General features: G+C 33.0%; 4 protein-coding genes across 5 annotated transcripts; 2 read left to right on the plus strand and 2 right to left on the minus strand.

The window, feature by feature from the left end:
* The first annotated feature begins 10,479 nt into the window (after positions 1-10,479).
* Positions 10,480-11,228, plus strand: LOC149526615 (small polypeptide DEVIL 11-like). The gene has a single exon (XM_089785070.1). It carries the CDS (start codon positions 10,620-10,622, stop codon positions 10,893-10,895), a length of 276 nt encoding a protein of 91 aa, XP_089641196.1. The 5' UTR covers positions 10,480-10,619; the 3' UTR covers positions 10,896-11,228.
* A 4,210-nt stretch (positions 11,229-15,438) lies between these two features.
* On the plus strand, positions 15,439-17,898 carry LOC110424924 (FKBP-like peptidyl-prolyl cis-trans isomerase family protein). Its single transcript, XM_021439634.2, has 6 exons — positions 15,439-15,733; positions 16,530-16,659; positions 16,818-16,951; positions 17,030-17,109; positions 17,340-17,432; positions 17,542-17,898. Exons 1-6 carry the CDS (start codon positions 15,626-15,628, stop codon positions 17,690-17,692), a joined length of 696 nt encoding a protein of 231 aa, XP_021295309.1. The 5' UTR covers positions 15,439-15,625; the 3' UTR covers positions 17,693-17,898.
* Positions 17,899-18,061: 163 nt separating this feature from the next.
* SDIR1 (RING/U-box superfamily protein) lies at positions 18,062-21,639 on the minus strand. 2 transcript variants are annotated; one of them, XM_021439633.2, is made up of 9 exons: positions 21,475-21,639; positions 20,905-21,102; positions 20,563-20,617; positions 20,422-20,474; positions 20,084-20,312; positions 19,818-19,932; positions 19,159-19,201; positions 18,629-18,754; positions 18,062-18,377 (listed from the first exon to the last, which is right to left on the minus strand). In XM_021439633.2, the coding sequence occupies exons 2-9, from the start codon at positions 20,980-20,982 to the stop codon at positions 18,258-18,260; spliced, it is 819 nt and encodes a 272-aa protein (XP_021295308.1). In that variant the 5' UTR covers positions 20,983-21,102; positions 21,475-21,639; the 3' UTR covers positions 18,062-18,257. The 2 variants fall into 2 exon arrangements, with proteins under 2 accessions (XP_021295308.1, XP_021295307.1); XM_021439632.2 differs by having other exon boundaries at positions 19,159-19,204.
* A 1,448-nt stretch (positions 21,640-23,087) lies between these two features.
* On the minus strand, positions 23,088-24,716 carry LOC110424922 (Eukaryotic aspartyl protease family protein). Its single transcript, XM_021439631.2, has one exon. The coding sequence runs from the start codon at positions 24,617-24,619 to the stop codon at positions 23,279-23,281; it is 1,341 nt and encodes a 446-aa protein (XP_021295306.1). The 5' UTR covers positions 24,620-24,716; the 3' UTR covers positions 23,088-23,278.
* Positions 24,717-25,384: the final 668 nt, after the last annotated feature.

The following is a 25,384-nucleotide window of genomic DNA, read 5'->3' on the forward strand; positions in this document are numbered from 1 at the left end:
TAACTCCCTTTTTTATTTCTCCAATTTTCTCTTTAAGTAAAAATGTTTTAACATTCTGATAAATGTTATTAGGGTTTTGGCTATGACCCAAGTTGCAATATAATCTAATAATATCTGTCTGAGATTTCATTTTTCAGTGTTGGATTGTTTTCTGACTATTTTCAGAAGATTTTCAGCTGCAAAAACTCCTGATTTCTTCAGTGGGTATGTCTGTACTTTGCTTTAAATTTTTATGTACCATAAAGAGAAATGATGATCAGGTAGTTGCTTTTTATTTCTTGGATACTTGAGGTTCTTAGTCCCTTTTACCCTCTCTTCTCTTCAGGTTTCTTCGCTTAGATCTTTAAGTAATTTCCATATTGAAAAAAAGAAAAGAAAAAGAAAGACTATGCTAGTCTTCAGATCTCTGTAAGCAGCTTTTCTTTTACATATTATTCACAGCTCACAGCTTGGGAATATATAACAAGTCTTTCATACAATCATTTTGTTACTGTTGTACATTTTTTTGTTGATTTTTTACTGTGTTTTTTTCCTTCTTTCTTTGCTAATTGTCTTTCTCTTTTCCTTTCAAATTAATTTCATTAAAAATATTTTAAACTTTTACAATGGAAAGGTGTATTTTATTGCAGTTTGGGGTTACATGTCTTGTCATTCACTATTTACTTATATTTGCTTTAAATGGTTCTTTATGATGGAAGATAGGCCATATTGGATGGTTTCTCTCTATTTTTCTTATCCTTTTCTAATGTATTATATACTATTTATCATTGAGTTCTTGAAGGTTTACCAAGAACATAAAAATCACTGTGAAAAATTAACAAAGAGATCAGAAAAAGTTCATTTTGCATGTCATTTATTTTAATCATTGAGTTGCTGATGTTTCCTCTTGTTTCACAGGTCATAGAGTTTTGCTCTCTCATTATTACCATGTGCACTACTGGATCTTCCACAAAGATTAATGGTTTCTTCTTAATTTTATGTGTTTTTTTATTCTAATTAATTGATTGTTGCATGTCCTTTTCATAAAATTAATAATCAAAAAAACCCTTTTGATGGGATTATAAATGTAATTGGGTTGGATACTAAGCTTATGTATTTCATTTAGAAGGTTTCCTAGTTCATTCACTTCATTGTATAATGTGGAGCAATTAAGTATCAAACAATCTTGTTTTACTAAGATTACATGCCAAGGAAAGAAAATGGCTAAGGTTTCATGTGGTTGATTTTTTTATTTATTATTTGTCTTTGATTTTCTATTCAAACAAAAACTAAATGCATATATGGACGCATGAGATCCATCTTAATGGACAATACGAAAAAGTTTTAATTAAAATTTTGATTTTAAAGGTTAAATCGGATTTTATAAATTAAAATACTTGCAATAAATTTGATCATTAATTGTTCGAAATAACTAATTGATTAACACTACAACATATCTAATATGATATTCTCTTTGAAAACCCTCCTACCACTTCATATCTGCATATCTCAATCTCTATCCATTGGAATATCCAAATTTCCCTCTATCCATATATTTGATTTAGTATTATTAGAAATAAGCTAAATTGACATTAATTTGATTGACCTAATATAATTATTTGCTAAGGTTTCAATTTGATTTTGCTAATTCCTAGTCAAGGTTCTTATAAATATTGGAATGTATTTTTTTACCAAACTAAGGTATCAATTGTAAAGATGATGAATAGATGGAAAGCTAGAAAAATAGTTTGATCTAATAGTTAATTATACATAATTTTCTCCTTAGATCGTAACTAGGCATCAATTTTTCATTTATAATCCTAATAGTTTTCACCTCAAATTGGGCCTTGTTGTGTAAAAACTTTCATGTAATTTCTCCAAATAAAAATATTGGGAATGACCCATTTCTTATATTGGGCCATAACTTTGTTAGCCCAACTTGACGTTAAGAATATGGACTGATGGGCCTAACCACCCTATATCTCCTCTGTGCAAGTGTTGGAATTTATTTATATCAATTCAGCTGTTCTACATGAGTGTTAATCTAAGTTGAATTATTTTTGTATATAGTTGTTTAACATCAGAGATTGCTAACAAGTCAATACAATAAGGTATTATAGAGTTTTTGGTCTTGATTTACAACTCAAAATTAAAAATTTTTCGAGATAACGAATATTATGATAGTCAAACATTTAACTTATCCGCAAGGTTAAACTTCAAATGGTAATATTCAAATCATAAATCTTACCCTATCAATTTTTTTATTTAAATGGAAATTTTCATGTTGAATTTTAGGTTTATATTGTATTGGACAATCAAAATTCCCACTCCTTAATAAGCTAGCCCAACTTGGCAGATAAAAATACATGCATGCAATTAAGTCCTCTGTTTACTTTGTTAATAAAACTGAATAAGAAAGCTTAGTTTAATTTCTTGCAAATAAATTAAACATTGGTTCTTGTCTGACAAATCAAAGCATAAAATCTCTTGCCATTAAAATCTTCCAAACTATCCCAAAGCACAAATAAAATATTCAATCATTGTGGGTCAGATTTCTTTGTTTCTTCTCCACATAATTTCATTCATGTTTCTTATCAATTTTTAGATTTAGACATCAACTCAAATAAATAAATAGGATTGGAACAAAGATATGGGGAATGATGCTCATGTGTCTCCAAATTTGCCAAATGAAAGGGGGCAAATTTATACACTCCAAACCAACTTGCTCCAACAATAAATGAATTAAGGGTTTTTTTAATGGAAAAAAAGATTTGGAAATGGATAAGTTAAGGGTCTAATTATTAGAAGTAGTGGGAATCAATGGAAGAAGATTGCTATGCTATCTACCTTTGCCTTTCACATTTCTTCCTATGTTTTTCTTTTTTTAATTTATTAACTGAAAAGACAACATTTTCTATGAGAAATGTAAGCTATAATTTTCTTTGAAGGTAGCACATGGAAGTGACGTGGATAGAAACCTACAAATTAGAATAAAACATGTGAGGTTGCAAGCAAAAACTACTTAAATTATAGTATATATGTAAATATAAAGAGAGAGAAGATTCATGCGCATGCATAAATATGTAAAACAGTTACACTAACATCTCATGGATACATCTTATTAAAAAATTAATAACGTCACAAGTAAATATAGGCAATTTGTTGATTTTGGATTCGAATAATTTATGATCCATTACCTACTACTATGATGCTTAGATGCCTCTTTATTTCTTAATTTGAGTTCTTGATCTCTTGCATGTGATTTAGGTAAAAGATGTAAAACCCTAATGTTACATTTGCATGTGTTTTGCTTACATTGATATTGTAGAACTTTGACTGGTCCCTAGTCAACTAAAACACATTCACAAGCATAAAAAAGATACCCCCCCATGAACTATAGAAAAAGCTAAAGAAATTGTTAAAGAAGAGGTGGATACATTAGAATAGTAAGATAATATCCCATCCATTGAACAATGGCATGGTCTGGCCTTTGAAGGAGTTTGTTCCTCATGTAATTTCACCTTCAGCCCCAGAAAAAAAGGATTATTCTTTAGCTTAGTAGCAGTACATGCGTGGAAATTGGAGTTTGGATATTGATCAAAGCCAAGGAAAGGCCATGTAAGTAGAAGGGTTTCTGTGATAAATAACTGTCTGGTCTGAATTTGTACCAAGCAAGGAAAATCTCCTGTCTGGGGTTCTACTTTATGAGTCAAGATAACTTACTTATTTGAGTGAAATGAAACAACCAGGGAAGTTGTTCAATTCATTCGTAGAAAGCAAGAAAGTTTCATGTCTGTCCCTGTCATGAACAATTCACAATTTCAGTGGAAGTTGTTTGATCTCTAGGATTGTGTATGTGGCTAAATGCATTCCACCAAACCCTGAAAAACTTTGGGGGGATCATATTTAGTCATCCTGAAGGTACATTCCATTGAGACAAGCTAAATTAGAGGCATATTTCAAGCTGAAAACTTGTGTTCTTTTCTTTGATTGCTTCAACAACTCTGTATATATGCCGAATTTCCATCTAATTTTTTAGGTACTTGCCCGGTGGAATCATTATCAACAGTTTCATCAATCCGGCGCCTTATCCAGCCAAGAAAACAATCTTTATAGATGGATGAATTTTGGTAGAAAAGAAAGGCATCAAATCTCATCTAATCATCATAGAAATTAGTTATGAAAATTCAGTCAATAAAGCAGTCCTCCGTAAACAAGTTAGTCAAATGCTGTCATCTTTCCCCCCCCACCATCTTTTTTGCTCCAAATCATGCTTTCTTTTGGATATAATTAACAAATTTCAGACAGCATTAAGAAGCATGCTAAAAATATTCCCTTAAACAGTGATAAATAATAATGTCTCATCATCCTTTATCACTTCTTTAAATTTCCCATGCTTTGTAGCTGCAAAGATTTGACTGGGGTTTTTGCACTATTTTGCTATTGAATTTCTTTCTTTTGTCTGATACTAGGCATTGTTGGTTTGTGAACATCCAAATACTGCATGATGCGACTGTTTTAAAGGGTTTTCTCACATGGAAGCATGTGACTTTCTTTTTCCCCCCATTGGAACTGACTAGATAGATAGGAAATGAGTTCATTAATCTTTCCCTAACAGGTAGATTTTCCCTGTTAAAACTATTTGTTTATATGTCTATATATCCTGCTTGTGCTAGGCACGTCCATTAAGTTAATAATTTGAGCAGTTAAGTGAAAATCTGTAAAGTTTACATTCAGATATATAGATGTCATACTTTAACAGCCTTAGCTGCAAAGCTGGGTTATATATGTTTTGAATAAGGACAATATCTAACTACCCCATGATCTTAGATGCTATCCCTTCAATTCTTAATTCAGTACGTATTTGTTCTTCATGTGGTAGACGATGAGGTTTGGCATAATAAGGCATTTTCAAGCCGTTTAGGAGAATATTAAGTTGGCAATTAAGCTTGATGACCATACATAACAAATGGAAGAAGAAAACATGGTCATGTATTTTACTTTTGGTCACTGCACCCTATTCCTTGAACATGGGCATGCTTCAAGGGATCTGTTTCTACATTTGAAACTCGATTATATTAAGCATATTACTAAAATTTGAATTGCTTTAAAGGAGCTTATGATTGAGAATGAACCAGCACTGCTAGAAGATAGAGTAACGAATTTGTTCACAGTTTTTATAATTTCAAGATCATATATAAAGGCAGTCTAGGATATCCATTTTTAATTATAATGCTGACATGGAGAAATGAGCTGTCTGAAGAATTGTTTATGGCTAATTGAACTTCTAGTTCACCATCAAAGTAATCATTGGCTTGGGGACTTTACTAGGCAAGCAAATTTTCCCATTATAAGTGGATATGAAGTAATCAAGAAATCAAGGTAACTTTACGGTTTTGTACATGGGAAACTGTTGATATTTGCAGTAGGCAAGGGTATCTGAAATTTCTGCAAGGAAGATTGACTGAAAATGGTATGAAGGAACAAGAAACAGATGGTTTTATCAGGGATAAGTTGTCCAAATTCATTTAACAAAATCCATATGAACGTTATAACGAATCAAGTAACCGGATGGTATGCTATCAGTGTGGTTGATACGTTCAGTTGGAACGGATTGAAACTTTAGGCTCAAGATAGATAATTGAATCACAGCTCTGAATTATGTTTTATATACCAGTTAATGCGATGACTGCATACCTTTTGGTGTTTTTGTGTGGCTATAGTTAGGCCGTGCATACTGGTTGGTGTTCATCTACTGCAAGCAACATTAATGTTTGGCATTGGGAAGATAGTTACAGAATTAGGAGGAGAAAACAAGATTGGCAAAGCTTTAAATGGGGCAGATCATGTTAATGAAATCTATTGTCTTGGTTAAAGAAAGTCAAACAAGGCAAGAAGATCTTATCCAATCATGGTTATCAGTATCAAATCATTAGATTATAAACCAAATGTAACAGTCAAATTATATCAGACATTTGTTGTTGCTCTCTCTTATCAAAGTTCTAGTTCCACATAGATTCTGACAGCAATAAGAAAGAAACTCTTTCTTTAAGCAAAAGAATATGGAAAACAATACTGCATATGTCCCCTCTTAAGGACCCTCTATTTCTTTTCCCTCTTATCATATCCCTGAGAAGAAAGAAAACAAAAGGGTTTGACTGCAATTTTTTTTTTCAGAAATTTTTATGCTCTCTGTTGTTACTTGCATATGGTTAGGCAGTTTTGCAAGGAGGTTGGTGTCTGGATATGAAGACTCAAAACGGTATTCGAATCTGCTGGTTGAAGGTTTTGCCTCACATGGCTGCATGTGAATGTTTCTCATCTCTTAGTAGCCACTTGATACATAAGAACAAACAACACTGTTGGGTTAAATTCAGCATGTAATCTCCACTTGAGCTTGAGAAAACAAAAGGGTAATCCAGAATAAGACAAAAACCCTTTCTAATTGTTGACCACCCCTTGATCCAAGATGCCAAGTCCTCATTCTTTAAACTAGTTTTTCTTTTGTATTTAACTTAATGAGCTTACAGTAAAAGTCTTTTTTTTTTTTTTATGGAGCAGCATGTCTGGTACTACCGAGAACTTTGACTGGTATAGTAAGCAAAAACAAAGATACCAATCAAATCCAATCAAAGTAGACAGTTTAAAGTATCTTGAGAGCAAATGCTGGCTTCTCCAATAAACATGGCAAGCTTTAAGGGAGCTGCTGTTGATCATTTCTTCATGTTTTTCTGTTTCTTTTTGTTATGAAAAGTTGGGGAAAGTGATGCAGTGATAGATTCCACATGCAGAGCTGACGGTTGAAGGTGCAATTCATAGCACTTAAAAAGAGGTATTGGTGATTTGTTTCCAATTTTAATATCTTCATTCATGGAAGGTAGTCTTGGATTTGTTCATAGGCAAGAGCAAAGACATCTTTAGCTCAGAAGAAAAAGTGTTCTCATGTCGGAACTTTGCTACGTAGAATAGATGTAATCAAAATATTATTCATTATTTTATATCACGTAATGTTAATTTAAAAAAATATCAATATGTTATAATAAATTATTACGTGATAAATTAATGTAATATAATGATATAATCATGTGTTATATTTTATTTTTCACATTAACAACACGTAAGCATCATGTGGTTATAAAATGATGTAAAATTTTAATTAATATTAATTAATCAACTATTAATCATAAGAATTTATTTGATTTAGAATATAAAATTTTGATTAAATATAATAGGAAAATTAAAACTTATTTAAAATTTTTAACAAATTCATATACTTTTTTTAGAAAATTATACCTTCGATTTAATATATTTATTTAAATAACTCAACTACACTAAATTAATCAATAAAACATAAAATTAATTTGTACCCAAAAATAAAAATCTATGTACAGTAAACAGAATAAACTTTCAACACTCTTTGCATTAATAAATTTTTTTTGGAGAATTCTTTGCATTAATATATTTGGATTAAGAAAAAAACGAAAATAAATAAAGAAGCAAATTGAAATAATATACTAAAATAAATAATAATAAAACAGAATCAATCAAAGGTACAGGCGTTCAGGCCAGTTTCTCTGTAAACCCATGTATTGTTCCGACGATTTGAGCCGAACTAAAATAACCGGCTAGGACTTTTGGTCCGAAAGACCAGAGACACGGGGGCTGCCTTTGTGCCGACTGACACGTGTGCATAAAAGTAATAGTACTAAAATTTAATAAATTACCACCTCTATTATTTTTATAATTAAAGAAAAATAAAATTAATATTATTATTAGTTTTCGAAAAGACGGTGCCTCGACGGTCACGAGTGAATTTAATCTAATTTTATAAATATAAATTTTATTAATTTGTTTATGAAAATTAAGACTACGCAAATTTTCCGTACCTCTTTAATAATTTACTCTTTATAAGAGTTATATTATTTTTCATTTAAAGAAATTATAAGTTTATCATAGGCAAAAAAAAAAATTATTAGGGTATAAATGAGGATGTCATTAATTTTGCTTAAATAATAATATAATTTACAAATTTTTTAATTTACTCAAAAAATAATGTGCTATAATAATTTTTGTTTGTTTCTTTATTTGTTATGTATGAAGTATGATATATCAATAAATCATAGTTCATATCAGTCATTCATTGGAATGGCAATCTATCAAAATCCCAATCCAATTTCCAAATTGATGATATATATCGTAGAGTGGGGCCTCCAACCCCTTCTTCTTCTGTTTTTGCCTTTTAACTTTGTGTAAATGCTTTACTATAATAGTACAATAGCATGTTGATTGATCATGACTCACTGATCTGTCATCCCTGTATTTGATCTGATCCCCCATTTTCCTTTGATTAAAAATCAAAGCCCCTGCCCCTCCCACCATAGTCTATAAAGCATGTCTGCTCCATCCTTGGTACGATTCCATCTATAAGAAAATCAAAACATATTTTATAAAATGTTATTTTCTTTCTCATATTATATTATATTGATATTGTTAATTTTTAAAATATATAAAGATTTAATTTTTATAAATTAATTATATAATTTGATTGTTTTAAGTTAAATATATATTTTAAAAATTTAACATGATATTAGTGCAAACGCTATTTACTGTTATTGTTCCTTTTGTGATAATTTTTTCATGATTAGAGATTTAAATGGATTATTGTTAGTAAGTATTTAATCAGATAATATAAAATTAAGATACTTTATATTCGTTTATAGGGCGAATCTTGATTGGTTATCATGTGTTAAGCCCATCATCCTTATGAGATGAAGAGGGGAACAAAGAAAAGGAAAATGGTTGACATAATAAAATCCATGCTTCCAATTTTGAATCTTATGAACAAAGAACATGGATAAAAGAGTGAGTTTGCCTGGCCAGTTTGGGTGTGTTTGAATTAGGAGATTAGCTAGTCGGTGCAAGGAAAGATTTACCGTACCCTTTGGAATAGGTGAAAGTTACTAACTATTTACCGCTCTCCCTTCAAGATCTCACTTCAGTACTTTTTTTTTTTTACTGAGCACTTGACAGCTGTTAATTTGGAACATTGGGGGAGGGAGAGGGGGAAAATCAAGAAGATAAAAAAAAATTACTGAGATTAAAACTTTTCCAGGATTTTGCTTTGTAACTTCCAAATCAACCAATTAATAATATTTCTTTTTACTTTTTTATTCCTTTTTTTGGGGGGGTTTCCAAAACCTTAAAATGGGTTTTGTTTCCATGATTTTTCTAAATCTAGAAAGTCTAATGCCTCGGATCATGTATGCTGAATTTAATGCTTTCCTTTCTAAGTAGGCAAATTTATTTGGGTTTGGAAAATTTAGGATTAAAGGTTTGAATTATCAACTTTAGCCTTCCTTTAATTTTCTTGTTAATTAAGCAAAAATGATAATTTTCAACACCCGTAGTTATAATCTCATTTATTCTTACTCAACGTTCATAATTTAAGAATTCGAATATGAAAATAAATTTATGATGTTGCATAGGTACATACATATTCATTGATGTTGTACATGTAAATAGATTATTTGATATTTAAAATAGATGCATACATTAACAGTGTAACAAATATATTTTGATTATCAGATACAAAATTAAGCAATTGTCCTTGGATTCCTATTCTTTTCCTTACGTTCTCAACATTATTTCAACACCCCAAGTTTGTTTGTCCTTTCCATACTATTTTTTTCTTTAAATTTGCAAACTACCAACCCCAAATTGAAATGCCTTTACCAAAAGCCAATTTGATGTTAATAGAAACAAATGCCCTTTTTCTTTTGCTTGCAACTAAGATTTCAAGCATCCAAATGGTCAAAATCATAAACAAAACAATGAGGAAAATGTCACCAAGGCAAAGCCAAAAGGAATTCTCAAATTTATTTTTTGCACTATTGATGCAGTCAAAAAAAGAGAAAAGAACTTGGAAGTGCTGGTAGTTCATTTCCATTTACAGCCCCCACTCCATACCGAAACTATTCTTTGCAGTAAAACTTTTTTTGAGTTATTCCTTTTTCTGGTTTTGGCCTTTTGGGCTCAGTTAGAATTTACTGCACAAAACAATTGCTGCAAAAGGCAAGATCTTTTACCTTGATCCTCCTCGTAAGACACTGTGTTATCTTTTCTCCCACCCTTTTACCTCCACAAGAAATTCCTCACCTTTTTTTAATTACCTAGCAATTTTTTTTACCAGTGACAGGGACCCCCCCACCCACAAAAAGTGCACTGAGATTTCCTGCATTCAATCCACTGAATTAATTATCCTCCACCATGACGTTTTTCATTGGGAAGCCACCTCTTTTTTATTTAATTAAAATATCTTAATTATTTATATTTTATTGTAATTATTAAATTTAATTATACTAAAAAAATTTTAAGAAAATATATTATTTGGTGGGCCTATCGAGGCAAAGAAGCCCAGGTGATACCCATTGCCACACCCCATCTTAACTTACTATAAATACTGACCTTAATTCGTCCCTCTTCCCTCACTCTGCCCTCAGAATCTGAGGAAAAGAAGCTTTCTTCACTCTTTACCACTCCAAAATTCACTCCCTGTTAGCTCACTCTGTTTCTCTTTCTCTTTTGCTTCCAAAAGGGTTCTCAAAGATTGGATCTTTTGCCTTTTTGGGGGTCTTTTAGCCATGGCTGCAACTCTTGCTACATGTTCAAGTGCACCACCAAGTTTTTACTTTGATGATAAATGGAAGTTGTCAAAGAAAGAAAGCTCATCAAGAAGCAGGTCTTCTTCAACATCTTCATTCATCAAGAATTCTTCTTCGTCGTCGTCCTCCTCTCATAAGAGATGTGCTTTTACAAGGAAATGTGCTAGACTGGTCAAAGAGCAAAGGGCACGGTTTTACATCATGCGGCGCTGCGTTACCATGCTTATATGCTGGCGTGACTACACTGATTCTTGAGGAGAAGCCAGAAACAGAAAGTGTTCTCTCTTTTTTCCTTTTTCTTCGACATGGTTTCTTGGCCTTTTTGGGGTTAGCTTAGCTAGCTAGGCTTTCGTTTCTTTTCTTTTCTTGTCTTATCCAAGCAGGAGGAAGAGGAAGATTATCAAGTTATATATATACTTGTATATAAAGATTTGTTCTTTTTGCCTATTTTGCGGTGGGATTAGAAATTTTAGATCTTTTTCTCTGAATCTCCATTGAAGGAGATGATGGGTTCTTATTAATGTGACTGTTACTTCCAATCAAATGATTAATATTAATATAACTAGAGAGAATCAATTATAGTTTTTATTCATATCTATGGCTGCTTCTTTTTTCTGGGTTTGTTCTTGATCTCTGAGATCTCAAAGACTCTCTAAAATCTTTGAGAGAGAGATTCCACCCAACCATTGCAGGGTTAGCTCTGTGTGGATCTGGTGTGGTGTTGCTGACACAGATTACTATTTAATTATATTAATTTAATTATTTCTCGACACATTTGGAGGTGTGACAACACAGAGAGTTGTGTATATCTTCCTCCCCTTGGATGCCCTTAAGGTGGGCAGCAGTGCAAGATACCATTTTCTCTTCCATTTTTCTGCACAGTTAACTTGTACAAAAATTTACTCACAGATAAGAGGAATTGAGAGGAATTTTGTATGCTCCCAATGCTGCAAAGAAAGGCTGACGACGGCATGAGAGAAGAAGTACTTGGGGAGGCACTATTTTCAATGGCTTTCTGCAATATAAATCCAAATGACCATATTATCCTGCAACTTTGAGGCCTTTGACCAGTTATGGACAACTTTGACCTCTTATCCTCTCTAGGGTTATATTGGTAATTTAGTAATTTTATTTTTTTCAATAAAAATACAGGGTATTTCTGTCTAAATATTTGTTTATTTATTTTTACAGCTGGGGTTCTCCCTGTAGTTGATACTGTGGGTGATGGGAGTGTGGATGTTTTGATCATGGATCTGACCATTCATTTTTCTTTTATTAAAAATGGAAACCCTTCGGAAATCATAAAGTTTCAGAACTAAAATAAGTAATCTACAGTAAAGTTATTTAATTCTTTTGCCTGGCATATTATACAGATACTAATATTAGTTAATTATTTATTCAATGAGGTAAGAATGGTAGCTTTGGAAATGAAAAAGTTGGTACCCATTTCACATTTGCAACACTCAATTTCAAAATCCTTCTCCTTTCGTTGTTAAGAGTATTCGTTAATTCTAAAATATCTTAAAATATAATATCAAAATTTAATTATAAAATATTTTAATTATATTTTATTAAATTGAATAATATAAGATATTCGATTATAAAGTATTATGTAAATTTTAAGCAATTAGTCGAGGAATAAAAGAGAGGAGACCCATTGGCATATATATATGGAATCAATTGATTGATGGTGGGTCTCTTTCAATCTTGTTATATAACCATGACATTTGATCTGTTTGTGTCCAAAGTAAATGCCAAAAAATGTGTTGTTAATAATGTGAAGTTTTGTTATTATGGGTGTAACTTTGTAAAGTAAGAGAACGTCTCTAGTTCATGTTTCCAGATAAAGAATAATGTGTTGAATTTGAATATGATCATACTAAACAATAAATTTTAACGAAATCCATTACATATCTTAATTTCGATAATAATCAATCTATTATATTTTAGTATAAAAAAAAGTAAAAATTAAGTATTTTACCCATATTTTTATTTATCTCTAATTTTGTATCATCTGAATTAAAAAAAATAAATAATTTTTTTTTCACGTGAATCACATCTCTGTCTAGTCCAAGTTTATTGAAAGAAACTGATCACCTCTAAATCTCCATTGTGGGCTAAGACAAATCAGTGCAATAGGTTGTCTTTTTTTGGCTTTTGTCTCTCACTTTTTCTTTTGATCCTCATAGACTTAGGTCAAAGAAGAAGCTTGCTTTCATTTATTTATATTTTCTTCTTTGCCGTTTTCATATTCTTCATGGCATGCTCTTTCTAGGTAATCAAAGAAACATCACTCAAGAAACTAGATCAATATTTGAACATTAATGATTGAATTTTAGCCTTGGCGTGCTCAATTGGACCCCAAAAGAAAACAATTTACAAGAACAAAATGATAAAGAAGGAAGAAAAAAGAAATAGTAGCAAATTGCTAAATTTCCGAATCCCTAAACTTTTAGGGTAGAGGAGGTGGCCTAGAACCCCCCCTCTCCCCAAACCTACACTAGGTCAAACAAAGAAAGTGGGAACATTAGTCACCCCACAAATCTTACTAGGATGATTAAGTATCTTTGAATTGATATTTGGGTGTGTTGATTTTATTAATCATTACACTTTGGATAACAATGATAAATCAATTTGCACTCTTTTTTTTTTTTACCAAGTCAATTGTGGGTCTATAAGAGTAATGTTGTTTTCTATTTCTTTTTGGAGGTTATAATGATGGGTTTCCTTTTGTTTTTTTAAACCAATTTGGACCCAAATTTATCTGCAACAATGACCCAAATCTTCCTTTATTATTATTATTATTTTGCTTTGCATTGATTATGGAATCTTAGCTTGTGACCACAACCTATATAAAATATTAATTCTTTTCCATCTCAATAAGTCCAAAATTTGTCATTTATTTGGTTCCACCATGAAATCCCAAATCTCTCTTTTCTTTTATTTTTTTTTCAATGTAAATAGAGAAAAATGTTCTCATGTCAATAACATAACCAAAATTGGTGTTAGAGTGGTCCATAGTTTAAGGAAAGCTGCCACTATATCCTTAAAAAACTTACTACAATTTATGGCACCGCATTCCTCTACTTGTCTATTAAAGAGTCAATAGATTTAAGTCCAAAATCTTAATTCTAAAAGCAATGGTAGATTTGAGATTTTACATAAAAAATAATTATATATAATTATAAATTTATATATTTTAAATAAAAAAAAATCGACCGTCAACACCTATCACCATTGCAATTTCACGTTAAAAGTGGTATCCAAACAAAGCCTTGAAAAAATGAAAGACTAACCCCTTACCAAAGACAAAATCATAAACACATTTGTGGGCCTAGCCCTAAACCCGGAGAATTTCCTTATATAGGACAAGGTCTATGAAACAGGCGGAACCTTAGGTCCCTGTTTGGTCAATGGTCACATCAAGAACACGCAAGCTTAGAAGTTGGAACAGTATGATAAATGCCTGAAATTAGAACCAGACCACATGGCAACCCCCCGTTGGACAGTCACCTTCCGAATGGGACCATCAGGCACATGGAAGGCTAGAAATTTGGGACCCACGCCCATGACAAGATAGTCTTTTGGCTCATTCTTTCTTGAACAAAATACACTGTATACTCTTCGAACTCGATATAGGCTTTTAGGAATCTAGTTTTAGAGTTGTCGGAATGGATTTAGTTTGGCGATAGTTATTATTGAAAATTTGATATATTTTTAATTAAAATTATAAAATTTATAACAAATAAAATAAATATTAAATAAATACTTAAATATTTAGTTCATTGATTAATGTATTATTTCACTATCTAAAAAATAAAATTTAAATCCTCTCCCTTTTAATTATAAAAAAAATTAAATATCAAACACAATTATTATGGGGCAAGATCCTTTTGGTCAAAGGAACAAGGTATTCTCTTTTATTAAGCTATCACTAAACATTGAATAAGGGGTGCCTTAGCCTAGACTTATGTATTGTGGGTGTGTATGCTTGGACTTATGCATTGCATTTGGACTTAGCTAAACCTTGTACATGAATAAGGCCTTGTTGATTTTGAGTAAAGGCTTTTAATACTTCATCCCTCAAGATGTAGCATTGGAGTAATGAGATGTCCTCACAATTGTTTGTATATGTCGATTTAGCAATTTTTAGTATGTTTTGTAACAAAAAATTCAGTTGTCATAATTACGGATAACTCAAATAAATAATTTTTTTATTATTAAATAAGTTCCAAGTAAGAAAGAGAATGAGTTCGACAAGTGATTTTTAAAATCATAAACGATGAGAACAAATTTTATTCGATAAAGATAATAATTAAAAGTTAATAAAATGTAATTTGAATATTTCTCATGTTCAATATTTATGTGTCTTTATCTAAAGTCATGAGTTCATGAGATCCAAATGGTTGGTAATAATTTACTATAATATTCAAAATCATATTAATGAGTTTGGGTAGTGGGTATCTTAAAACTTTCACCTGAACCAGTTACGGGTAATAATTTTATTATTCGAATCCGATTATAAAGTATCTTAATTTTAAACATTTATTATGAAAATTTTCAGTTTGAAATGCTTTTGTCTAACTTTCATGATCTCAATGTTTTGGGCTTTATTCGGTTCTTTTTTGGGGGCCGAGGCCATGTACAATTAAAACGCCCATTCTCTAATAATTTTGCATATTTGGGCTTTAAGCCCAATTCATTAGGGCATTAAGCCCAATCCATCAGAGCCATTGACCCCATCAGCCCAGCTTCATCCACCAACAAAGAGTTCAACTCACAAGAGCACGATTCACCTTCCTGCGTTACGCAAACGGGAATGGAATTCAATGTTTCTTCTCTTCGCCGTTTTCTGCACACGCTAGGAACGCGAGTGGGAATATTATTCGTCTTCTTTCATTTTGGGAAAAGTCAGTTTAATTTCATTTTTTGTTTTTAAACTCTTCGTGTGAACCCCCAAAACAAAGCTCCAATTTGACGCGTATATGGCCACCAGAACCGACGGCGATTTATCCGAAACATCGCCTGCGACCCGACCCGAATACCGAATCGCTCACTCTGTCTTCGCATCCTCAGTCCTCGCTCTAGTCCGGGTCAGTCCAAGAACACTTTCCATCTATTTACTTAGCTAAATTGTTCATTCTCTGAATTTCTTTTAAAGCCTTAGGGTTTTTAAGCCACTGTAATTAGATTGGAAGGAAATTTGAGGAATTGGGTTTCCTTGGGTTTTATGGTTTTACCTTTTTTTTTAATTATGATTATGAGAGAAATTGTAGGAGAAATGAACCCTTTTATGTAAAATGATGGTATGGTATTCATATTTCCATTTGGGGAAATTCTTGGGGATAAATTTGGGAGAGGGGGGGGGGGGGTGGAACAAGGGTAGAAGGGTTTAGGGTTTACTATTTATCCCTAATTTTTGAGAGAAATGGTAAGGAAAATAGTTAATTGTAAGTTTGAATTTGTTGTTGTAAAAATTTTTTCCAATTTTGGTCTCAAATTTGTTTACTATGGCAAGATATGATCCGTGTATGTGACTTTGGGTTGCGGGAGAAGGGCAGTTATTGTTGTTGTAATGTTTTATCAACATGTTTTGTTTGTGAACATGCAAGAATGGTAAAGCTTTTGGGGATTGGAGGGTGCTGTAATGGATTTGAGTTGCATTTACCTTATTTGTATGTCTTGAACAACCTTTTTGACAAGTTACTCTTAATTGCTTGCCTTTCTGTCTTTGAGGTTCACCTTGTTGTTCATTGTCTAAAGGTATATCATGAGCTAATGTGTGCATGTGCGTTTAGTTTATTGGCTAAAATCACTGAACTGATGTTGATAAGGTTCTAAAAATTCAATTTTTTTTTTCCATACGTGTTGTTTCTCTCGCTTGATCAGGTTTTTAATAGTCTAGACACCATGGATGATGTAATTGATTTGACTGGCGATGGAGGTGTTGTTAAGAAGATCATAACTCGAGCCAAAGCTGGTGCTCTTGCTCCTTCTGAGGACCTTCCTATGGTTGATGGTATGCACTTGTCGCATGCAGACTTTTGTTCATTTGCTATGAGATAGCTTGAAGCTTTTTACCATTTTATCTTTATTCTATCTATGTAGTCTAAGTATATAATGAGCACTCACCTTAGATTCCTGATTTGTAAAATTTGCTTGTTTGGTGTTGAACAGTTCATTATGAAGGCACTCTTGCTGAAACTGGTGAAGTTTTTGATACTACACATGAAGATAACTCTGTTTTTTCCTTTGAGCTTGGGAAGGGCACAGTTATTCAGGCTTGGGACGTAGCATTGAGAACCATGAAGGTCACATATGCTTTCTTCCTGCAGTTTTTTTAAGTGATTTAGATTTCCATTACATATCTTTTTTAACCTTTTTGACAGGTTGGCGAAGTTGCAAAAATAACTTGCAAGCCAGAGTATGCCTATGGTAGTGCAGGCTCTCCACCTGATATCCCACCTAAGTATGTGTGTCTCTTGTCATCTTTAAATGTCATTAAAAAATGCATTCTGAGAGTTAACAATTGGCACTGTTAATGCATCTGGAAATTTTGCACATATACTAGGATGATCCTCATGTTGAGTATACAATCAAACTGACCTGCTTGGATATTTACCTTTGAAATGGGATTATTTTGTATCTCTTTAATTTCTCAAGGATGAATTTTAGATGATTGCGTATTTTTTATGGCAGTGCAACCCTTATTTTCGAGGTGGAGTTACTGTCGTGCAGGCCACGGAAAGGTTCTAGTCTTGGTAGTGCTTCAGAGGAGAGAGCTAGGCTAGAGTAAGTCTCATTCTTTTTCTCTCTTGCCCTTATTGTCTTTGGTTCTGCATTTTATATGGTACATGGAACAATGCAAATTTCATTTACCTTTTGATAAACTTAAAATCAGAGAGCTGAAGAAGCAGAGGGAACTTGCTGCTGCTGTGAAGGAAGAAGAAAAAAAGAAGAGAGAAGAAGCAAAAGCTGCTGCTGCCGCCCGTATTCAAGCCAAGTTAGAGGCCAAGAAAGGTCAAGGAAAAGGGAAGGGCAAAGCCAAATAATTGCTTATCACACACTAATATAAAGATATATTTGATGATTGGACTAATAAAAAATGTATCAAACTTATTTTCCATGTAAGCTCTTTTAAATGGTGATACTGGTTACTGTCAATGTTGCAAAAGGGTGGCTACAACCCTTTTATCCCTGCAACATAGCAACTATGTTGAAAATGGTGATAAGTTTATATACTTTGTTTAACCTTTCATGCAAAAATGGCCCATGCATGTCATTTGAAAGCATACACATTTAGTTTAATCTTTCATACTAAAAGATGATACTTGACCAATTGATCCCGGTATGCTGACTCTGTTTGATCTTTCAAATGTCGTAAAAAAATTGATTGCCAACATAATTGATAAGATACGGCATAAGATCAGAATTCTTTTGTAACATCAAGAACAAACTATTATACAAGCTTGTTAGGTGATCATACAATCATCAGCTGTCAAGTGATTCACCAATTCTAGAAATAAGTTAAGGGATTCGACCTCTCATTTTGGTCAATGGGCTTGTATATGTAGATTTATATGTTAGATACAATGATGCACAGACAGCTTAAAGTGACTAAACCATGTAGGAAGCATCTATTCCACCAGTTTCATGCCACCCAGATCCTGCTCGGAACTTACAAACAGGGCATGTTCCTTGTTGTCGTAACCATGGGTCGATGCAACTAGCATGAAACTGCAGCAATTCATCATAAACTTGCATAAGACTGACATTGTTCTACATAAAATACAAAGACATTCAAGATAACTGCCTCTTTTTATTTTCAAACTGCATTAGCTTTACTAGTTTAGTAGAGGGTATGTAAAGAAGCTTTTTATCCAACCAGATTAACTGGAAATATTTTTATCCTTCATGATAAAGAGAAAAACCAAAAATAGAGAAAAGAGCTGAAAAACAAACCACTTTGAGGAGGGCAAAAAAAAAACCTGATGCAAACAGGGTAAACTGCGGATGAGGTCTCCAACACTGACTTGCTCCAAGCAAACACTGCAGGTCAATTCATCTTCTGAGCCCTTCATGCCACAAACTGGATTAGTAGAATCGTGCTTCTTCTGCCAAAGAGAATAAGTTACCAAATTAGACTCTTCATTTTCGGGAAAAAACAAGAGAGCATGCAGTCGCTATTTTCTTCAAATACCAGATTATGTGAAATGCTAACAGATAAAACCCTTTCAAATATAGTCTCCCAAGAACTTACCTTGGAAAAGATCATAAAGTGTTAATAATCCAATATTCAACATCTCCCTTCATTGCCAACAAAAACTGCCAGTGGTCATGTTTCGGACATTTGTATACTATTCTAAGCTAAACACTACACAACCCTTCTCAAAACAAAGAACACAAAGACACTATCGCCAAAAAAACAACACAAAGAAACCAAACCCAAGATATGAATCCTCAACTAAAAATTACTATTCTAAGGTAAAAACAAAGAGAGGGAGAGTTGTAAAAATACCTGAGGTGAGTTTGAAGATGATGCTTGTTGCATTGTAGAGTCACTGCTATAAAGCAAAAGCAACTTCTCATCAGATTATTAGCTTATAGGTTCCAAAAGAAAAAAAAAATAAAAGGTTATAACAATGTTTCAATAACTCAAAGATTTCAAAACTGAAAATAAAGACACTTCTGTACAGCTGTCGAAAAATCGTTTTCAAATATATCTAAGCATCACCAAAAAAAAAAAAAAAACCTTCACATTCCCAACATCTGCCAGTTATCTGTTTGTCATTCGAAACTTCTAGCACCATAGAAAAACTATAGCAGTAACTATTGGCACTAGATGATACACAGAAACAGCTAGTGAATGTTATGCACGAGGACAACTTTGGACAGCCATACTTGATCAGGATAGAAGTCACTCAAGATAGTGCTGCAAGTGTGCAGGACAGACATACACAGACAATATACACTTGTAAAGTTTCTTTTCTTTCCAGCTTCCTTTTTAGGGCTTTGATTAATGTTCACTTGTTCAATGAGATAGCTGAAGAAAAACCTCTGCTGTTAATATATACCTCCTTTCATAAAAGCAGAGGGGTGCCCTTCCAAAATGCATTGAGAGGAAGGTTTATGCCCTTGAATCAAGTGCACGAATAAATGAAGAAAATGGATACTTACCTTTGAGGAGCAGCCACCTTATACTTGTGAACTGGAAGGGCATTTATCTCTTCTTCGCTCAATGAAGTAGCTGTGGGGACATTGTCGGCATCAAGTGCTCTCAGAGTTTCATAATCTAGTGATAAATAGCAACTCCTTATAATATTAGGATGCAGAAAATATGGGCACAAAACCAAACAGAAAAGGTCCTAGCTAGGGTTTACAAATTGGCAACCACTGTATTGACCTATGAAACACATTATTAAGCCTAAATTTAAACACCATACCAAGATCATCAAATTCTCGGTCGAGAAGTGCAAGCTGCAATCTAAGGCCTTGTAGACGCCCTCTTGTTGCAAGTGCAATTGATGGTGGCATATGCAACCGCAGTTCAGTATGGCCAAGAAGGCCACTTGCTGCTGCAGCATGTGCTTGGGCCTGAGCTTGAAGTTGTTGACAGGTAGCATACATCCTTAAGGTTGCGGCCATCAAAAACACTCCAAGGACCAGCCAAAGCTACATGAATTGATTTAACAGGAAAGTCCCTTAAAATTTAAATTTCAACATTGTGAAACAGATAGACAACATGCTATTTAAAATTTAACTACTCAGTGTACGAAAATACCAGAAAATTAGGTGACATCTGGTGTGAGTTCAATATCATGAATAGCAAAAGTACTGTCACAACAAACAAAAATATCAATAAAGATAAACAAACTAAATGAAATATGTTGCAATTAAGACAAACAAAAAGCTATACAAGTACCTGTAACAAGAAATACAAGAGAGTTGGAATTAACAGGACGTCCTGCATGGACACGCTGACAAACAATAGACTTACATCAAATCATATTGATTGAAAAAAATAAACAAACTACAAATGAATAAAACAAAACTATAATCCTCTAAGTCTAAGCACCATTGGCTAAGTAACTTTTTAAGTCCAACCCTTGTAGCAGTGAAAACCATTTTAACCTCAAGTTGCTAAAAGTGAGTAACTTGAACCCTTATATGGGCTTTCATCAATTGTAACAATATAATCCCAAGGCGATGAGGTATCATAACTATAACAATACAAAGTCAAGCATGTGAAGTAATAGTAACATACCACAGCACGCCTTTCCGGAATGAATCCTGGAAATCCACTCTCTAAATCTGATCTCGTCCCTCGGAAAACGAAACTCATGGTTGTGTAAATAAAATTCACCAGTTCAATTACATACCAATAATAATGAAAAAAGTTCCCAAATTTTCCTGTCTAAGCAGAATAAAAGAATCAACCCTACTATATTGACTCCTCAAAAATCTGCATAAATTCAAAAAAAAAATGTTTAATCAGAAAATCAGTATACTAATTTTACAATTACTCCAGCCAATATATTTTAATTAAATTTTAACATAAATCTACTTTAGATTCAAATAATTGTAAGAAAAATCGAAATAATTTCATTTCGTATTAAATTTAATAAATTTTACAGATTTTACTCCAACATCGAATAAAAACACGTCGATTTAGTTCCGCAAATACAACGAAAATTACCTAAAAAACCTAATCTCTAATTATTTACATAACCAAGTGGCTTCTATGAGCAGATCCGTAATTAACAGATTAAAGCTTCAAATAATCGGAAAAAATTTGATCAAAATGAAGAAATCAAAGAGGAGAGAGATTACTTACAGAGATCGGGAGGGGAAACGACGGCGGATCGGAGTCGTCTTGGACAAATGTAATGTCGAGGCAACCTTTTCATGTAGAAGATTAGAGGACCGAGTCGACTCGGACGCGTCGGGCGTTTCCTGCCTAACGCTTTCCTCGTCAGCTTGTAAGAAGCCCTTTTTGCCTTCTGGTCTCTAAACCATAACGAAGACTCCAAAACGATGTCGCTTACCACTTTCTCGCTTCCACGTCTTCGTTTTTTACAGTTCATTTTTTGGGGTCTCGTTTGCGTAAATATGTGTATTTGAATTTAATATTTTTACTTAAAGTAAAAGTATTTTAATTTTTTTATTACCTTATTCAAAATGATGGATTAAATTTATTATTTATTTTTAAATTTAGGTTAAATTATTATGAAATTAAAATATTCTGAAATATTCTGTTATTTCTGTTACGAAATTTTCTTTTATCGGTAAGTTTTAATTATTTTTTACCCAAATTAAAAATTAGAATGATAAAATTACACCTATTTAAATTTGGACAAAACAGACAAATAGACAAACAAGGCACTGCAAGAATCAGATAAGGTGACAGCCGGGGCAGAGCAAAATACATCTCTGTGCTGAAAGAATTTTCTCTTTTTTTTTTTTAATACAAAAAAAAAGAAAATAAAAAATGTAGGAAGGTTTTAACTGAGGTGGGTCCTACAATCCCCCACGTGTCGACGTATGATTTTGACTTACTGATTAAAGTGGCATTTTATAAGATGTACACGTGCTTTCTCGAAATGTTATCAAAGCTTTTGATAAGTAGGGTCCACTCTACCACGCAGAAACTGAAAAGCAGCCAATACTAGCCTTCACCGCACAAAAACAGCCTAGTAGTAAGTAAATTTATTGTTAAATAATATATATCGATGACCTTGGTTATATCAAACTTTTTATCCCAACAAATGGAATAGAAATATGATGATGTTATAAAGTAGTTAAAAAAATGTGACTCTTAATTTAAAATTTTTAAATAATTTTTTATTTTTAATAAAATTTTTATAATTTATTTTAAATTAAATAAATTAATAATTAATAATTAATTAAATATATTTAATATATCAAAATATTTGATTTATTGATTAATATATAATTTTTTATTTGAATTCTTCTTTTTTAATTAAAAAAATATCTTCAATTAAATCATATTTTATATTAATATATTATAATAAATATTAATATAATCACATAATAATTTCATCTTACATACTAACGTATTGATTATTGTCGGCAAGTCATCTATTATACAATCTTTTTGGAAGCTAAATCTCTCACCGAATTTCAAAAATATTTATTTTTGATATAATAACCAAAACAGTAAAAAAAGAAAAGAAATTAAAAATGGAACAAAGAGATTTTGGTTTTATCATGGAGAGCTGGCATTGGCCCACTACCGAATATCCATGTGGCGGCTTTCACTATTGCCAGCCTGGAATTTTCTACACTTTTACTGTTTGTTTCAGAAAATTAACTCAAAAAATTTTAAAAAAAGTTTGATCATGATCATCAGCCTCCAGATTTCAGATCAGAGATTGATTCTTTATTCCCTATTATTACCAAACTCGACAGAGATTCAGGGAATCAGAGTTTTTTAAAAAAATAAAAATTTATTTACAATATAAAAAAAATCCCATACATTTTTTCAATCAAGACCATACATTGTCCGATCAAAGGTCCACCTCTACATAAAAAGGTGGGCCATGGATTGGACAATGTGGGCTCCATTTTTTATAAACACCCCCAAAAATCCCCTGCCATTTCGTGGGTCCATGTTGTTTTTAGAGGCCCATCCCGAGCCTTTGACCAGCGAGATCACATCTGATCTCTGCAAATCCGACCCGTGATCTCACCAGATCGAATTCCATCCACACGTTTTGCTGATGATGATGGCCAATCACAAACGCCTCGATCCCTAGCAAATCAGAGTTCCCGAATGTGAAGCAATACACGGAATCACTCCCCTTGTTCATCCCGGGTACTCGATATAATAACCTCTCGCCTGACACACTCATCTCGGCCCCTTGAAACATTAGGCTGACCCGCGGTAAATTGGAAAAACTAGCCCGAGATGAATCGCTTACTAGATAACACAAATCCATTGCCGCTTGGAAAACAAAATTAGGATCCTCCTGAACTCGTAAAACTCCTCTCGTTTGTTGCAAAAACTCGTTTTTTAACGCGGTATAAACCGGACCCAATAAGAAAGTAAATTGGGTGCCCGAGTCAACCATTGTTTGACCCGCACCGGTATGATCGGGTAGAAAAGCGGATCTCGGCAGGTTCAACATTTTATTCCCAACTTTAATACCCTCTAGTTGGACTGTATATGCAACCCGATCATAATATGGTAACGGGTCGGATATTTGAATCAAAGGAGTGTAATTTAACCCCTTCAGCCACGAGAAGCTAGCGTCACCGAGAAGTAAAACGCCAGACGAGTCAAAACCCGATATGCAGTAGGAGAATTTGGGAAAACCCATTTGACTCACGAAAGATAACGACCCACGGTTCATGCCCATTAACCCGGTCGTTTTCGAATCTTCCTCCGAGTTCGAGCTGAAACCCGAGTCCATGCACCCGAATAAAAACCCAGGTCGAGTCGAGGTTCCGATTACAAAATTTTCATTCGCGAGATTTCCTTCAATCGAGGAAGCGTCAGCATACGATACTGCCACGTGGCAGAGCTTGTTATTCGGATCACAGGAAGCCGGCAAGGTTAAGTCTCGGGTTCGGGTTCTACAAATTGGCGAAGTGCAAGGGATGGGCTTGTAAGACTTGGAAGCTTGAGGTGTGAAGATGGAGTTTAAGTTGGGAGCTTTCTTACAGTGAAGCCAAGAGAGTTCACTCCCTGTGTCGAGAACCATAGTAACATTCTGCGGGGGCGAGCCCACGGATAAAGAAACTGTCAAAGTTACGTTATGGTGGAAAGCAAGCTTGTTGGTGGCGGTGGCGATGGCGGAGGAGGAAAGCAATTTAGAGCTTCGACCAAAAGCATGTGGGTCATGACCAAGAGTCTTTTTGAGCGGTAAAAGGAGTGTTTGTTTGGAAGGAAAAGAAAAGTTTTGATGGAAAAGAAGAAGGAAAATCGTGAAGAGAAGAAGAAAACGAAAAGAAGACATTGATCTTCTTCTTCCTTCGTGTTTTCCAGTCGGAGCTTTGCCTTTGGTACGTGAAAGCTATGAGGGTTGGGTGTGTTTCAAGGTTTGAGTTGTGAGTGGCTTTGGTTCCTTAAATAGTACTAGGGTTGTGTCGGAAGAGCAAGCAAAATCTTTTATTTACATTTTATTAATATTTTAAATATTTTTATTTTTTTATTTGCATACCAAAATAATATATATATATATATATTTCCTTATTATTCTTGTGTGATCTAGGTGAAAATACCGTACAATTTTGGGGTTTTTTTATAATTATTTTTGTTGAAAAAAAATACCACCATTACTACTTTTGTCATATAATTTTATTTTTATTTTTACTCTAATAAAAATAAGACAAAAAATTAAATATAAGACAAAGATCCCGATGAAGTTCAAAAGATAATTATGATGGTAGTTACAACTTTAAATCAAAATATGTTCCAAAAATAAAAAATAAAAAGAGAAAAATAGACATATTTGATTTCCCAAATCTTATATTGTTTATTTATATAGAATATCCTAGGATTAATTGTGCTGCAACAGGGCAAAAAAGCTGTATTTTTTAATTTATCTATGTCAACTAGGAATAATAAAACAAACGGTAAATTTTTTTAAAAATTTCTTTCTTTTTGTAAGTGAAAAAACATATGGAATACAGCACACTTTTAGTGTTTTGTGTATGATTTTGACATATAATCATATAGATTTGTGAGCCTTTTGTCTGGCTGCGTTAGAAAGAGAAAATCC

Source organism: Theobroma umbraticum, unplaced genomic scaffold, assembly GCF_002168275.2.
Source record: "Theobroma umbraticum cultivar Fairchild unplaced genomic scaffold, ASM216827v3 scaffold_81.0, whole genome shotgun sequence".
NCBI lineage: Eukaryota > Viridiplantae > Streptophyta > Magnoliopsida > Malvales > Malvaceae > Theobroma > Theobroma umbraticum.